This window comes from Bactrocera neohumeralis, unplaced genomic scaffold, assembly GCF_024586455.1.
Source record: "Bactrocera neohumeralis isolate Rockhampton unplaced genomic scaffold, APGP_CSIRO_Bneo_wtdbg2-racon-allhic-juicebox.fasta_v2 cluster09, whole genome shotgun sequence".
NCBI lineage: Eukaryota > Metazoa > Arthropoda > Insecta > Diptera > Tephritidae > Bactrocera > Bactrocera neohumeralis.
This window is the reverse complement of record NW_026089622.1, coordinates 38,036-54,047: the sequence shown is the minus strand read 5'-3', so window position 1 is coordinate 54,047 and position 16,012 is coordinate 38,036. Positions and strand designations below refer to the sequence as shown.

The following is a 16,012-nucleotide window of genomic DNA, read 5'->3' as shown; positions in this document are numbered from 1 at the left end:
TCATTATTCAGAGATGTTTTTACACTTGAATGAAAATAAATATGTCGATAACAAATATTAAATTTTCTATAACATAGTTAAAAACATAATTATCAATGAAAATAAAAATATATGTTGACTTTGTTTCATAATATTTACGAAATTTATGTAAAATTGGTTTATTTTTAACCTTTTCGTGTTTGAGTTGCTTACAAAATATAAAGAAACGACAATCGATTAATATCTATGATGATCTCTATTCAGTATATTCAAAATGGCAGACAAGAGTTCTTTTTAGTTTTGTGACCTGCTAACTACCAGGTCTCAATATTTTGAGACCAACGCTAGAGACTGTTTAGTGAATAGTAACTAGTCTCAAATTGAGACTTTGCCTCAAAATGTCTCAAATAGAGACTAGAGACTGGTTACAGAATCCCGCTATAAACTTAAGCGTGATGAGATGCGGGGTTAAGTGCTGAACACATTGAGCGCTACAGACTGCAAGCGACATATGTCAAATATTAGAATACACATGTTCTTAAGGACACAGTTATTTTGACAGTTGCACGACTATTGGACTTTTAATATATGGCGAAAATACTTAAATCCTTTTTTATGATCTTATAATATATTAAAACCACTAACTTTTGACGTTTCACTACTAAATAAGGTGAATTAAGCCTGTAAGTTCTCAATTAATAAACGTTTTAAATCATTTGTAATTGAAAATTTATTATTCTATGCATCAAATAGCAAAACGTTTCATGAAATATACATATTTAAATTTCGCATTTTCTTTGATTTTCATTTTTTTTTTTTAATTTTTACGAGCGATCTTGAACAGCGGCAACAAATTCCTCTGTTCACATGTATTTTTGGTATAATTTCAATCAGGCCGTTCCAGTCATTCCAATTGCAAAACGTCAAAACCTTACCATTCCAGTTAACTGTCAAAGTTCGGTAGGTTAGCGGTTCTCACATTTCCAGTGACGGGCGAGTTGGTGATCTCTTTATCTCTGACTTCAATATATTTTTATATTTACCAACGACAGTAGAGTTGGCAGTAGAAAGATGAGGTAGAGTGGTGATGCCACTTATATGTAAAATGTAAAATTATTCAAAGCTCTAACAAACCTGACGTTATTTTACAAATAAAAGCATAAAATAGCTCTATTACACCATTTGTAATAACAATTGATAATTTAAAATAAAAACATTTACCTATTTACTTATTTTTTGCATAAAAAATTTCACTTTGAACAAAATATGTAAATTTCAATGAAATGCAAGTTATTAGTATGGCCACAACGAAATTGTATACTTACAAAACGGACAGCTGTGTTGTTTTGTGTACATGCCGGCCATTGTCATGTCGCTGCCTTCTCACAAATGTTCATGTAGTAGGATTCACGACGCCATTTCACTGTCGCGCTGCCATGTCGTGTCGCGATCAATGTGGTCAGCACTTTAGCATACAAATTTGTATGCAATATATTGTATTACATAAACAATAAGTAGTCTCCGCAGGCAACACAGTTAGTATACCATAATTTTTGCCTGTCGACATGCCTCGTAAGAAATATCGGGTCTCCGCAGGCAGTACGTACATCGAAACAGTTAGTATACAAGAATGATAAAAACAAAATTGCGCAATGACGAGTTCAAATTTTGTTCGTTTTGCGCATCTACGTCACGGTTGACCAACGTACAATCAGCTGATTTTCAGTTACTTGTTTTTCTTTGCAATAAGAATCAATTTTGTATTGCAGGCATACAAAAACATGAATATCATCAAAAGTTAACTTAAATATAAATGAATATTAATAAAAGATATCAATATAAGTGAATATTTTATAGTGAACATTTACCTACATATTCATTTCATGGTATTTTCGTTGTATTATTTAATTTTGTATCTTTGCTGTGTTTGTTTCAACTATACACATTTATGCAAATAAAAATTATGAATATTTTGTGACCAACTATCAATTTATTTTCTTATTTAATTTCCTTTTTTGCTGTACATATTTTCAATTAAGTTTTTATTTAAGGAACGAATCCTGAAATACATTCTAGCTCTGAAAAACAATTATTTTACTTTTGCGCTACAATTTACAAAATTACTTAATTCTAAGTGCTTCTGGACGTAATTTGTACATATACATATGCAAATCAGTACCATTTAAGTCGTCAAATACTGCTTGCAAGCCTCTCATATGCTCCATCTTCATATCTATTGGTTATGAGAGTCCTCCTTCATATAGGTGATCCACCCAAGTATAAGACGAACAATTTTCTGAATTGGCACAAATTTCGGGGTTGTTTTCAATAAGTTTGTGGCAGATCTACCCTGCCAAATTTTCAGGCCCGTCGTTGTTGAGAATCTTCAAGTCATCATTTTTTTCAATTGGATCAGCGGAAGTTAGATCAACTGACACACGTTGAAAAATATTGCCTGCAAAAATATAATAAACATACATACATGCGTATAAATAAATGGAATTAATTGTTAGTTAAGATTATTATTACAATTAGGATAAGAAACAGTGGTTTAAACGAGACTCCATCCTTTTCTGCCGTTCATTAGCCTCTGCAGGGGTTAATCTGGTTAACGTGAGAAAAGCGCTAGGTAGCAACTTCGTTAGACTCCGCGAACTTAAACCTGCAAGAGTGTTTGGTTATAAAAGTAAAATTATTTTAATCAAAATGCTATAATTAGTCATTTCAAACTGCAAATTTCTTTCACATTCAAAGGCGCGGGCGAATAATAAGTCAACCGTGACGTCAGCAAGAACAGCTGTCTGAAAGCAAACATGCGCATTGTGCAATCTTGTTTCTATCATTCTTGGTTAGTATACCATAAAATTTAAAAGATACCTGTCTTGCAGGGTTGTAAAGTTTTTCATGTTATTTATCAAAGAAAAAAACATAAAAATCAACAGCGTGGGTCTTACTGATTTAAAACATCAATAGAAATGTGTAAATGAATGTTTGGAAGTATATTTATAACATCATAAAATAGTGTAATTACATATCGTCACCTGAAATGCAAAATAACGTATCATCAAAAAAATTGGAATTGAGTATCTTATTGATTACGAATCACTACTTCAAATTGCATACATAATATTACATATGTCCAACATTTCCAGATTCTGCGCTAATATATGAACCAGTTTTAACCAATATTAAATTTATTTTCCCCTCTTTTTCCATTTTATTTCGTGTTACATTCACGCCACTGTAAATTTTCGAAAATGTTGTTACGCTATTTTGCATTTTAGGTGACGATATATATTAATTCGGTAAAGGTTCAGGAGAGCGGCTTTTCCGAAAACGTCCACCAATTTTCACGGGAAATGTTTTAAAATTCGTGTTTTTAATTCCAATTTACGAATATATATGGCGCGTTATGTATTTTTTTTGTTTTTTTGCAATAAAAACAATAAAAAATATTACGATTTTGCACTATATTTACGCTATAAATGGCATTACTGTTCGATATTCAATTGACCAATAGTGATCGGGTTCGAAATATCGATACTCTAAATATATCTAAATATATAAGACAACAAGAATTGATAAAAATGAAAGATATATAATAGAAAAATAATAATAATTGGAAAAATAAAAATAAATTAAAATATCGATACTCTCAATATTCGAGACTGATCGAGAATTGGTAAAAATGAGAAATACATAATAGGAAAATTTATAATTCATAATTATTGCAGAAAGAAGAAGAATTTCTCATTTTTACCAATTCTCGATCAGTTTCGAATATTGAGAGTATCGATAATTCGAAAACGATCAGTGCATTAGTCAATAGTGGTCATTCGAATTTACGACAGTGATGCCATAATTCGAATATAACCTTGCCATTTTCGTTGAAGTGAGGTGATTGTGAAGATTTTCATTATTTTATAAAAATAACATAAAACCCAATTTCTGTTATTGATTAACTAAACAACATCAATAATTACGTGTATATAATTTATAGAAAGTATAATTTTAACATCTGAAGACGTGTAAAGTGTAAAAGTGAATTTTTCAATTCGGGAAATACGATGTTTTTTGATAAAAACAAAGAAAATATTGGATTTAAAGGCACACGCCAAACATATTCGTAAAGTAGAGTTAAAAACGAGTATTTAAAGCCGCTCTCCTGAACCGTTACCATTAATTCCTCCAAAAATGACATTTTTTATTAAAACAAAAAAGTCTTGATTATAACCGAATGTACCCTGTTTATTGTTTAAGTACAATTTTATAATACTTTTCTGAAAAGCCGCTATTTTGAATAAATACTTGCATGATGTACATATATTGATCGTGTAGAAATCAGTCGCGCAAGTAATAATGTGGCAATTATTATATTGTATAATCTGGTAACACAATAATCGTAAAATTTAAAGCGCGGGAGCTTGGCATATGTTTTGAAGAACGTTGGTGTGGTATTGATTTATTTAACTCAAAGTTTTCATTTATACCAATAATTATGGCGGATGCTGAACATTATATTAGGGACATACAGCGAGAATATGTAGATTTTTTAGATGATGAAGAGGACCAAGGAATTTATTCGGGACTTATTAAGGATATGATTGCTGAGAAGGGGCGGCGACTAATCGTTAACATAAGTGATCTGAAACGCAAAAATCCTCAACGAGCTCAGGGGCTTCTATCAAATGCATGTGATGAGCAATTAGCGTTTGGAAGAGCTCTGAAGGAATACGTTGCAACGGTGGATCCTACCTATGCAAAACAACATGAAGACTTTTTTGTTGGATTTGAAGGCTGTTTTGGGAATCGGCATGTTACTCCCCGTTCCTTAACTTCAATGTAAGATTTTCTATTATTTTAGGCAAAAAAATTGATAAGTTTCATTTTAGCTATTTGGGGAATTTAGTTTGTGTTGAAGGTATTGTCACAAAGGTTTCTTTAATACATCCGAAAGTGGTCCGCAGTATTCACTACTGTCCAGCAACGAAAAAAGTTATGGAAAGGAAATATACAGATTTAACTTCATTTGAAGCAGTTCCCTCCAGCGCTGTCTATCCCACAAAAGATGATGAGGGAAATTTGTTAGAAACTGAGTTTGGGCTATCGGTATATAAAGATCATCAAACTGTTACGATACAAGAAATGCCTGAAAAAGCACCAGCAGGTCAATTACCTAGATCGGTTGATATTATATGTGATGACGATATGGTTGATCGATGCAAACCTGGTGATCGTGTTCAGATAGTGGGAAGTTATCGCTGTCTGCCAGGAAAGTTTGGAGGATATACTTCTGGCACATTCCGTACTGTCTTGCTAGCAAACAATATTTCACTCTTAAGCAAAGATAGTAACATGCTTATTTGCCGTGAAGACATCATCTTATGCAAAAAATTGGCCAAAAATAATGATATTTTTGATTTGTTGGCTAAGAGTTTGGCTCCTTCTATTCATGGACATTCTTTCGTTAAGAGAGCAATTTTATGCCTCTTATTAGGAGGAGTAGAAAAGGTTTTACCGAATGGTACTCGGTTGCGAGGGGACATCAATGTCCTTCTTATTGGAGATCCCAGTGTAGCGAAATCCCAATTATTGAGGTATGTGTTAAATACAGCGCCAAGGGCAATACCAACCACAGGTCGAGGTTCAAGTGGAGTAGGTTTAACGGCAGCTGTTACGACTGATCAAGAAACTGGTGAGCGCAGATTAGAAGCAGGTGCAATGGTTTTAGCCGATAGGGGTGTTGTTTGTATTGACGAATTTGACAAAATGAGTGACATTGATCGTACCGCAATTCACGAAGTCATGGAACAAGGACGTGTTACAATTTCAAAAGCTGGAATACATGCATCTTTAAATGCACGCTGCTCAGTACTAGCGGCCGCAAATCCAGTCTATGGAAGGGTAATAGTGTAAAAATAAAAATCTTTGCAACCAATGTTAAAAAAAAAAATATTTTTAGTATGATCAATATAAAACTCCAATGGAAAATATTGGCCTTCAAGATTCGCTTCTTTCTCGTTTTGATTTACTATTCGTAATGTTGGACGTAATTGATAGCGATATTGACCAAATGATTTCGGATCATGTTGTGCGTATGCACCGTTACCGGTAACATATTTTAGACATTGTTTTGTTTTTGATTAATTTAATTTTGTGTATTTCAGTAATCCAAAGGAAACAGATGGTGAACCTCTTTCAATGGGTAGCTCGTATGCAGATTCCTTATCATTCACTGCAAATTCTGATGAGGTAGCACATATTTTCGTATATAAGAAAAAATATATTAATTTTTCTACAATTCACAGAAAAAAGAAATAGAAATCTTTGAAAAATATGACCCATTGCTTCATGGTAAGTCGAGAAAGCGGCAAGAAAAAATTTTGTCTGTCGATTTTATGCGTAAATATATTCATATTGCAAAATGCATGAAGCCAAAATTAAGCGAACAAGCTTGTGAAGTTATTGCGACGGAGTATTCATCCTTGCGCTCTCAAGAAAATGTGCAATCCGATGTTGCTCGTACTCAACCAGTTACAGCTCGAACATTAGAAACTCTTATACGACTTGCCACAGCACATGCTCGAGCTAGATTGTCAAAAACTGTAACCGCAGATGACGCACAGAGTGCAATAGAATTGGTGCAGTTTGCATATTTTAAGAAAGTCTTAGAAAAAGAAAAAGGTAACAAACGACGACGTGGGGAAGCATCAACTGATGAGGATGAAAACCAGAAATCACCAACCAGGAAAAGTAAACGTACTCGCACAGAAACATTACAAGCGGAAACGGAAAGTGCTGCATATGATACTGATGAAGAAATTGAAGCACCTCAACCGGATGCAGGTGATTTAACACGGCGTGAAACAAGAAAGTCAAATAATACGGGTCGAAAGGTTACAGCAGCTGTTGGTGCGGCCACTCAACGGCACGAACAAAGTACACTTCATACAAGTGAAGATATAACTCCATTTATATCAGATACAAGATTGAGCATATTCAAACATAGTTTGCAACGATTGTTCCGGGAGGCTAGGGAACAGAGTTTATCTCTAGAACGAATTACAAACGCTATCAATGAAAATAATTCTGAACAATTCTCAAGTTCTGAAATTGAAGCTGCCATGCATCAAATGACTGAAGATAATCAAGTAATGGTTGCTGATGGTATCGTTTTCTTAATATAATTTTCTGTAAGAGTATATTCATTCGAACTTTTGTCAAGTTTATATATATTACTCTAGTTTTCAAAGCGGCTGACTTTCATTTGTAATGTTCAATGTTTTGTAAGTTAATCTACCAATATTTTGTTTTACGATAATTAATTTGTTGGGTAGATTAGATATGGTATGATTGGATAACTAGATATAATTTATTTGAACTTATCTTTTTTTGTCATTGAAAATAAATCATTTTATCATTAAAATTAAATTTGCACATGTTTTTATTTCAAGTTTCCATTCAATGCGCTATTACATTTTTCTCCTATCAAGCGCAGAGAGCGCCTAAATTGGATAAAATCGGGTGGAAACACTCCGTATCCTTTCGCTGACGGAAAGTAAAATATAGTTATTAAACTAAATGACCTATAATATAATATCAAAAATACCAAATTTGATTGTAATTCATTCACGATTTCGTCGAATAATGAACTTACTTGTTTTTGAAGACTCGTTTTAAGTGTAATGCTCCATTTTACTAAACTATCAGTTATTGATATATTTTTTAAGGGTTATCAACACTTTACTATATAAATGGCGGCAAATTTAAATTTAGCGTAAATTTTGGGACACCCTTTACAAAAAGAACTCATAAAAAAAACTCCATGAGTATAATATTACAATTACTTATTTTAGTTTAGTTTGTTTGTTTAGCTTTCCGCTATATTAGCATACATATTCATAATGTGCGTGTATTTAGACTTAATAATTAAAATATTTTGATTTATACTTTTACAAAATATATATGTACATAAACACTTTTACAAATTTTCTATACACCGTATGTAAGTTTAAGCAATAATAAATGTATATTCAATATCCCCCGGATAATTTTTCTTCAGAAATTGCCTAATTTTAGTGCAATTAACCGGGGAATCAATTAATCTATATTCGTTTAATTGCACAATTAGTTTAAGTACAGGATAATGAAGGATAGAGTCATGTGTAGAAGTTCACGTAAGTGAGGAAAGTCTTCTGATTGCCATTCACTTGGGAGTGGCCAGAAACGATTTTTTTTTGAATGGCATAAGCAGCTCATGAATTTCGGTCTTAGACCAAGTATCTTCTGGGTAGCCTAAAACATCCGTTTGAAGGCGAGCTTAAGTGAGAAGGCGAACAAATGAAACAACAGCCTCGGAAGAGAAACTCCCCTTTTGATGACGACCACAGCAAACGCGTTAAAGATTGCGAATTAAGGTCATGCACCTGAAATATGCGGTATCTTAATTGAGAAGGTGCCGCTGGCCAGCTGGCTGATGTCCTCGTTAAAGTAAAGGCTGACATCACCACTGTCTACGAAATGCGATGGACTTGGAGTCAAACCAAAACCCATTGCAGACGGAGAGCTCGAGTTGCCGCGAGAGACGAGAGTGACCCTTGCGCAGCTTCGTTCTGGATACTGTAGTAGATTAAACTAATACTTATATAGAATAGACCCCGACATATCCAATATCTGTCCTGCGGCAATCGTGCTTGGCGATTTTAGCGCCGGGGTGAGTAAAGAAGGTATCTTTGCCACAACGTTCGGTATATTCAGCTTCCATGATGAAACATTCCCAAATGGGTTGAAGCTGATCGACTCGCTGTGGCCCGGAATATGGTTATCTGTAGTACTAGATTCCAGCGGTGCACGGTGGTTCCTCCCATACGACAAAAATAAAAAAGTCTATGTTTATATACTGGGCTTGTAGCTAAATAAATAGTTGCCTATGCCATCAAAGTTATGTATTTTGAGTTTGTTTTGATTATTTCTAACGGAACTTCTTCAGTGAAGGCAACAAATGTACGGCCTTGCACAGAAGTAAATAGTTGATAAAAATAAAAGCGAAAGCAACGGGTACATTCAACTGCAAAAATTTAATTTAAAAAAGTGTGCAAATAAAAATACTGAAAATGGAAATTAAAGTAAATGGTAATAGTATTATTTTTCAGTAATTACAAGTTTTTAAATTGTGCTGTTGTTTTTAGAATAACAAATTTTAATGAAGTGTCTTTTTGATTCAGTTTTGTTGTTCTTTGTTAAATGTATTTGGAGATTTAGTAACTTTGTCAACCGAATGCAATGACCGGATTAGTGTGTAAATGTTGATACAAGTATATAGTTTAAAATAATATTAAGTTCATGTGCAGGGATTTGCAGGTTTCTAAATAAAGTTCATTAAACTAACCTAACTTTTTTTTTTTTTTTTTTTTTTTTTTTGTTTTTTTTTGCGTGTTATTGCATTGGTTTTTGCAAGTAATGTCAATAAACAAATGTAGAATTAGTTGTTGTTGTCTCACTCTCTTTATTTTTTAAATTTCTTATCGTAGGAACGTCTCATCAATGCATATTTTCTCGCTCCTATATTTTTGAAATTTGGTGCTCCAAAAATGGATCAAATACGACGAAAGGTCAGGAAGTTTTTGAAGATATAGTCAGAAAAACAGGTTTTGAAGGTGACGAACACCCGTTTGATGATATACTGAAATGTGTAAAATATTTATGCAGACGCATTGGGGTGATGTGGAAACAAAACCATCGCGTAAAGTCAGACGTGTTAAGAAACTACTCGGATTGGCTCTCTTACAAAGAGGTTGTTACCTTAAGTCTCGAAACTCTATCTTTGCCATCTGAAAAAGAAGAAGTAAAAGCGAGTAAACGTGGTCGCCCAACTGCTGATATGTTGAAGTGCACAGAATATTTAAGATCTGGACAGAAAATAAACGTCGAACACAAATTGCAACTGACTATGGTTGATGGAAAAGTATGCAATGCACTAAGTCAAACATCATCTGCTAAGTGTTACATATGCCAAGCCAAATCAAAAGAGATGAACGATATAGATAAATGTCTACAAAAAGCCGTCCACAAAGAACATTATGAGTTTGGTTTATCACCTTTACATTCATATATTCGATTTTTTGAATATTTCATTCATGTATCGTATAGACTAGATATCAAGAAATGGCAAATTAGGTCGGCAGAAGATAAAACTCAATTCATGGAAAAAAAAATTCAAGTTAGAAATAAGTTTAGATCAGAAATGGGTTTAATAGTGGACATGCCAAAAACAGGAGGTAGTGGGACGTCAAACGATGGCAATACGGCTAGACGCTTTTTTAATAATGCTGGTTTGGCTTCTCAAATAACGGGCGTTGACGAAGAGCTCATACTAAGATGTGCAGCGTTACTGCAAGCTATGTCATCAGGATATAAAATAAACGCGGACAAATTTAAGCAATTCGCACTTGAAACTGCTAAAGGGCTTGTAGAGAAGTACCCTTGGTTCTATCTTCCACCTTCAGTTCACAAGATCCTAGTGCATGGTTCCGAAGTCATCGAAAGTGCAATAATATCCATTGGAGAACTATCAGAGGAAGCTGCGGAAGCCAAAAACAAGGATATTAAGAGGTATAGGCTTCAACATACGAGGAAAACTTCTCGAATTGCAACAAATACGGATTTACTTAATATGTTATTGTTGAGCTCAGATCCATTTATTACAGGTCAACGAAAATTGTCATGCAAAAAGAAAAGCGCATTATTAAAAACTACAATAGAATTGTTTGAAGACTAATTACGTAAAGGAATTTTTTATTTTTTTTTTGCTCAGGTATTTTAACGTTAGAATTATATATGTAGAATATGAAAAGTGGGCGTTATACAATTGCGATTTTTTCAGAATATCGTACTTGCATGAACAGAAATATGCTGTGTATATTGCAAGTCAGTATCTGTATTCTAACTATTTTTGTCGCTATCCTCCATACAAATGGAACCACTGTGCGGTGGCACAATTCCGATTTTTTTGGCGCCGCGATTTGAAGGTACCGTTGGAAATAGGAAGTCCTCCTGATTAAATTCGATGGCGGAAAAAACATTAGAAACCTCAAAAATAACATTATTTCTTCACTATTTAATGAATCTTATTATACATACATGTATGTATAAACCTTCTTCTTCAATCACTCTATCTATTAAAGAAAACCGTATCAAAATACGTTGCGTAGTTTTAAAGATTTAAGCATACAAAGGGACGTAGGGACAGCAAATTTATATTTATTTTATACTATGTATTTATATTGAAATTATTGAGAGACACTTGGTTAACAAATATTTGTAAATCTTTACAGCTCAGGAACCTAAATGGAGTTTGGAGCGACGTGAGTCGTCGGGTCACTTGGTTTGGCGGAAGGAGTCTCCCAGTTCTAAAGTACGTTTTCGTTTTGAAGTTGAAGTAATGGAATTTGAGAAACATCCCCATGAAGATATTGAATACAAAAAAGGCGGAGGGTAAAATTTAGATTAGCATCCCCGGATTTCGGGGATAAAATGGGTGTCACTGGAAAGGTGGCGTTCTCCAGATCACGAAAATATATACATTTAGTTGCCGCTGACTTATAGTTTTTAAGATATTTGCATTTAAAGATGAAAAATTAGCAACTTTTATATTGATAATTTGCTTATTGTGAATAACTTTTTCACTTATATTATGCACTTTTCACTTACTAACACTTCACTATAACGTTTCTGCATATTAATTTTTTTAATATTTGTTGTAAATAAAGCTTTATTTACAACAAATATTAAAAAAATTAATATGCAGAAACGTTAGAGTGAAGTGCTAGTACGTGAAAAGTGCATAATATAAGTGAAAAAGTTACTCACAATATACAAATTATCAATGTAAAAGCTGTCAATTTTTCAATTTTAAATGCAAATATCTTAAAAACTATAAGTCAGCGGCAACTAAATGTATATATTTTCGTGATCTGGAGAACGCCACCTTTCCAGTGACACCCATTTTATCCCCGAAATCCGGGGATGCTAATCTAAATCCCAGCCAAGGCGCATATTCTGCTAGTAATATTACTTCAACTATAGCACTCTGTGCTACATGTGTTGCGGCGGTGGCTATCAGCGTTTTTTTACCATGGTATCTTATGGATAAGGCGCTATCAAGGGGTTCATAGTTTTATACTTTTATGGTGCATTTGAATTTTATACATATATTTAATCCTATATTTACACGTCAATATTGTTCTAGACCGAGGGAACGAAAATGTATACACGTTGGCCATTTTATGCGAAGTTATACTTATCGAATCCATTTACGTGAAGAGAAACCCGCTCTGTGTTATCGTGCGATAGAAAATAGGTTGATACACATCATCGGAACAGCATAAATAACAATTTCAATTAAAAATTTCGAACATATAATAAAACTTACCAGATAGAATAAATTTAATGACTCGCAAATTTATATATATGAATTTACGCTTAAATATTTATATGTCAAACATTATAATTAGCATTGTACAAAGATAAGCGCCTTAAAATTAATTAAGAAATATTTAAAAAACATTATTAGAATTTATATTCATTTTAAAACTAGTGAGATTAATCTGTGATCTTAAAAGCATCGCCCAATATCAATATTCACCGATGCTGTAGACTTATTAAATATTGGTATTTTAAGTGCTACATGATTTTCAATAAATAAAATCTTTTATTTACTGTACACAACTTAATAATATATGAAATTTTATTCGACAACTTCTTGTTTAACAACCTTTTGGAAAGAATATGATTAATAAATCAGAAGTTGGCCAAAACTAAGAAAAAAAATCTGAAAAGTAAACGAATAATTGATTTCGAAATACATGATAGATAATAATAAAATATTTATCCACTTGGCACTTAAAGGATCGTCAATGAAATTTTCGAGAAATCGATTTTTTTTGTTGCATTATCGGATACACTATAACAAACATTCTCTCGACTTTTGAAATCGAAATTCAAATTATTAAGGTCGCTAGAAAGGAAACAGAGTGGGGAACGTTGCAACTCCAATCTCCTGTCACTGGAAATTTAAACTCAGAATGGTGTTTTTCAAAACGGTTTCCACTCTCACATGAAGAGTTTTGATATGAGTTTATCTAGTTCCAATTTGGAGAGAACATTTTTAACGTTATTCGCTATAGCGCTATGGAAGCTTTTATTTTTTTTTTTGGAATTTCCCTATTTTTTTCTACGAAAAACTGTCGAAAAAATGGGCCAAATTCGACACTTTTTGTTTAAACCACCGTCATTTTGCCAAATTAAAAAAAAAACACAAACACAAATCTTATCTGAGTTTGCATTATGAACGCATTTTTTGTTTTAGATTATATTACAATATAGCCATTGGCTAAGTTAAATTACTATAGAACCTTTTAAATACGTGCTATTTATGAATCAATCGAAATATTTTACCAGTTCAACGAGTTCCCATCCTGAATTCAGTGAGTGCGGTCACAAAACGTAGTGAACGCGATTACAGGTAGTGCGAGTATAGTCGAAAAGTGTATTTGCATTTTTTGTCCTTGCATTTTTGTAAACATATTATCGTGTGTAATAAAAAGCGAAAATGCAAAAACAAAACCCCCACATAATGGTTAGTGAGAACGTTGTAAACGTCAGTAACAGCGGAGGCTGGCAAAACACATCAAACCGGTTTGCAATCTTAGACACAAACACACAAAGTGATGATAACAATGCTCGATAAGAATAATAAACAAAACGCAGATTTTCATACCACATGTAAACAAAATTAATAGTGGTAGGGATTGTCATAACCGCACACTACCCTCGCGTTCCAACATAAGTAAATAGTAATTTACTATATTTTTCGACAAACTGGGCAGTAGATTTCTAGCTGGTGATGATTTTAATCGACGACGATGGAGCAGACGTTCCATTGCCCGACCATGAAGAAGTTCGAATAGCAATTACCCGCCTGAAGAACTACAAAGCGGCGGGGGCCGATGGATTGCCGGCCGAGTTATTCAAACACGGCGGAGCATGCATCAGCTTCTTTGTACAATATGGTCGGAGGAAAGCATGCCCAACGATTGGAATTTAAGTGTGCTATGCCCAATCCATAAAAAAGGAGACCCCACAATCTGCGCCAACTACCGTGGGATAAGCCACCTCAACATCGCATATATGCTTCTATCAAGGGAATTGTGTGAAAGACTAAAGCCCACCGTAAACAAACTAATTGGACGTTATAGGTGTGGCTTTAGACCTTGGCAAATCAACAATGCACCCAGTGTTACCAACTCTCAAAAATATTTATCCCTAAATTTGTGTCAAAAACCCCTAAAATCGCCTTAATTATTGAGTTGTCCCCCTAAAAAATATTTACAGTAGACGCTCTATAAAGTTACGCTTTCGGGAGTAGCGTAATTTTTAAAAACGGACTTTGAGACGAGAGATTTGTAACCAATAGCCAATGATAATGTGAATTTCCTCTCAATTTCTTTGAGTGTATGAAATAGAGTGGGGAACTAATTTGAGGGGAAGGAAACTTTTAAAACCGTAACTTTATAGAGCGTCCACTGTAAATATAGTAAATACATAATGATGTAGAAATAATATGTTGTAATATGTTTCAAAAGTATTTTTATTATAAATTATTTAATATATGAAATATTTCTTCTTCATCTGAAGATTCACATTTTTTGAAATCGTACACATTGACATTAAACAATTTTAACATTTTATTGGATGGATTAAATGTTGTACACGATCCATCATTTCGATTTAATGGAAATCGGACCATCAAGATGCTTTGCAACATTTTAATGGATAGTCTATTCCGCACTAGCGTTTGAAATTGGAACAGTGGCAAATGCTAATCCGAATTTTGAGATATTTTCAGCTGAAGAAGAGGTATTTGTCCATATTCTATTGCTTAATTGGTGAAATATATGAGTTCGCTGAATGTAATTTAATATTGGTTTTATATCGGGTTTGACTTGAGATGTAGCAACACTTGGGTGCAATTCAGCAACAGTTTTCAACAATGATAAATTATCCGGAAGCCTTTTCTGAATCTGCTTGGCCAGAGAACATAAAAAGGTCTTGCATCGTTCTCTGACATCCAACAGATCCTTTTCCTCAAGTTCTTGAGATATGGTATGAAAATCAAAACCAAAATACATTGAAGCTGAATGCATCAGATGTTCCTGGAAATTATATTCTACCAGTTCAGAGTTCACCAATTTTTCCAATTGTGAAGGAACAACAAGTCGTTTAAGCAAATTTTTGTATAACAAAAACAAATCATCAAACAATTTGACAGGTTTAGCATGGTTACTTTGAAAAAGTAAGTTTAGTTGCGTCACATGTTTTAATTCGGTTTGTAAAAAAATCAATAACGCATAATGTCTAAACCCGAAATAAATTTTGAAAAAGTCATAACATGTCAAATATCACCAACACCGCTGACCAGCTCACCCAACTCCAACAACTACCTGTATACCTAACTATATAAAAAAAAAAACCTTTTTTAATTTTATTGAAGAACGAGTACTGCCGTACAGCAGTAGTTAGATGACGCTTATGGTACTCTAATAAAAAATCATAAATATTGAATTGAATTATTTGTCTTGATCATTTATAAATTACAAACATGCAATGAAATCTATTTACTTTTTAGGTCTGGATCTGTTTCCCAAATCTTCGTGTACTTCTGACTGTACGTTTTTTTATTTTTATTGTCCTTCGGCATCTTTAACAAATTTATTTTCGACACACAATACAAACCAAAATTGAAATAACAACTGTCGTAAGAATATTCTTAACCTCTTTTTTGGCGGTATCCTATCTGACATAAGCTAATGTCAAACATACCAACATACGCCGCCATATGCACAGGCTATAAAATAACCGCCAGAGGCGCCAGTATTGCCGCCAGTCACCACAGAGTGGTTGTAGAATTACGAACTAGATGTCGTTCTGAGTCGGTAGGTCGAGAAATAAATATTAATGTCTCTTTTGGCTACAT

General features: G+C 33.5%; 2 protein-coding genes and 1 long non-coding RNA gene across 10 annotated transcripts; 2 read left to right on the top strand and 1 right to left on the bottom strand.

Moving 5' to 3' along the window:
* Window positions 1–709: 709 nt before the first annotated feature.
* Window positions 710–11,749, top strand: LOC126763916 (uncharacterized). Of its 5 annotated transcripts, none has more exons than XR_007667698.1 (3): window positions 710–1,595; window positions 2,868–2,958; window positions 11,313–11,749. XR_007667698.1 is itself a non-coding variant. In XM_050481685.1 (2 exons), the coding sequence occupies exons 1-2, from the start codon at window positions 9,701–9,703 to the stop codon at window positions 11,323–11,325; spliced, it is 903 nt and encodes a 300-aa protein (XP_050337642.1). In that variant the 5' UTR covers window positions 9,515–9,700; the 3' UTR covers window positions 11,326–11,749. The 5 variants fall into 5 exon arrangements, 1 of the variants encoding a protein (XP_050337642.1); XR_007667700.1 differs by lacking the exons at window positions 710–1,595; window positions 2,868–2,958 and adding exons at window positions 2,588–2,665; window positions 2,734–2,827 and having other exon boundaries at window positions 11,313–11,745; XR_007667699.1 differs by lacking the exons at window positions 710–1,595; window positions 2,868–2,958 and adding an exon at window positions 2,640–2,827.
* Window positions 1,950–12,912, bottom strand: LOC126763994 (uncharacterized). Of its 4 annotated transcripts, none has more exons than XR_007667749.1 (4): window positions 12,752–12,912; window positions 2,726–2,780; window positions 2,509–2,641; window positions 1,950–2,434 (listed from the first exon to the last, which is right to left on the bottom strand). It is a non-coding gene; the product is annotated as an uncharacterized LOC126763994 (long non-coding RNA). The 4 variants fall into 4 exon arrangements; XR_007667751.1 differs by lacking the exon at window positions 12,752–12,912 and adding an exon at window positions 7,637–8,822; XR_007667750.1 differs by lacking the exon at window positions 2,726–2,780 and having other exon boundaries at window positions 12,752–12,910.
* On the top strand, window positions 4,057–7,410 carry LOC126763885 (DNA replication licensing factor Mcm3). The gene is made up of 5 exons (XM_050481643.1): window positions 4,057–4,821; window positions 4,872–5,883; window positions 5,942–6,090; window positions 6,147–6,231; window positions 6,288–7,410. Exons 1-5 carry the CDS (start codon window positions 4,478–4,480, stop codon window positions 7,164–7,166), a joined length of 2,469 nt encoding a protein of 822 aa, XP_050337600.1. The 5' UTR covers window positions 4,057–4,477; the 3' UTR covers window positions 7,167–7,410.
* Window positions 12,913–16,012: the final 3,100 nt, after the last annotated feature.

Coding starts and splice junctions, on each gene's coding strand:
- LOC126763916 (XM_050481685.1), top strand. CDS start 9,701: ATGTGGAAACAAAACCATCGCGTAAAGTCAGACGTGTTAAGAAACTAC.
- LOC126763885 (XM_050481643.1), top strand. CDS start 4,478: ATGGCGGATGCTGAACATTATATTAGGGACATACAGCGAGAATATGTA. Junction 5,884..5,941: donor CAAATCCAGTCTATGGAAGG/GTAATAGTGTAA, acceptor AAATATTTTTAG/TATGATCAATATAAAACTCC. Junction 6,091..6,146: donor GTGCGTATGCACCGTTACCG/GTAACATATTTT, acceptor TGTGTATTTCAG/TAATCCAAAGGAAACAGATG.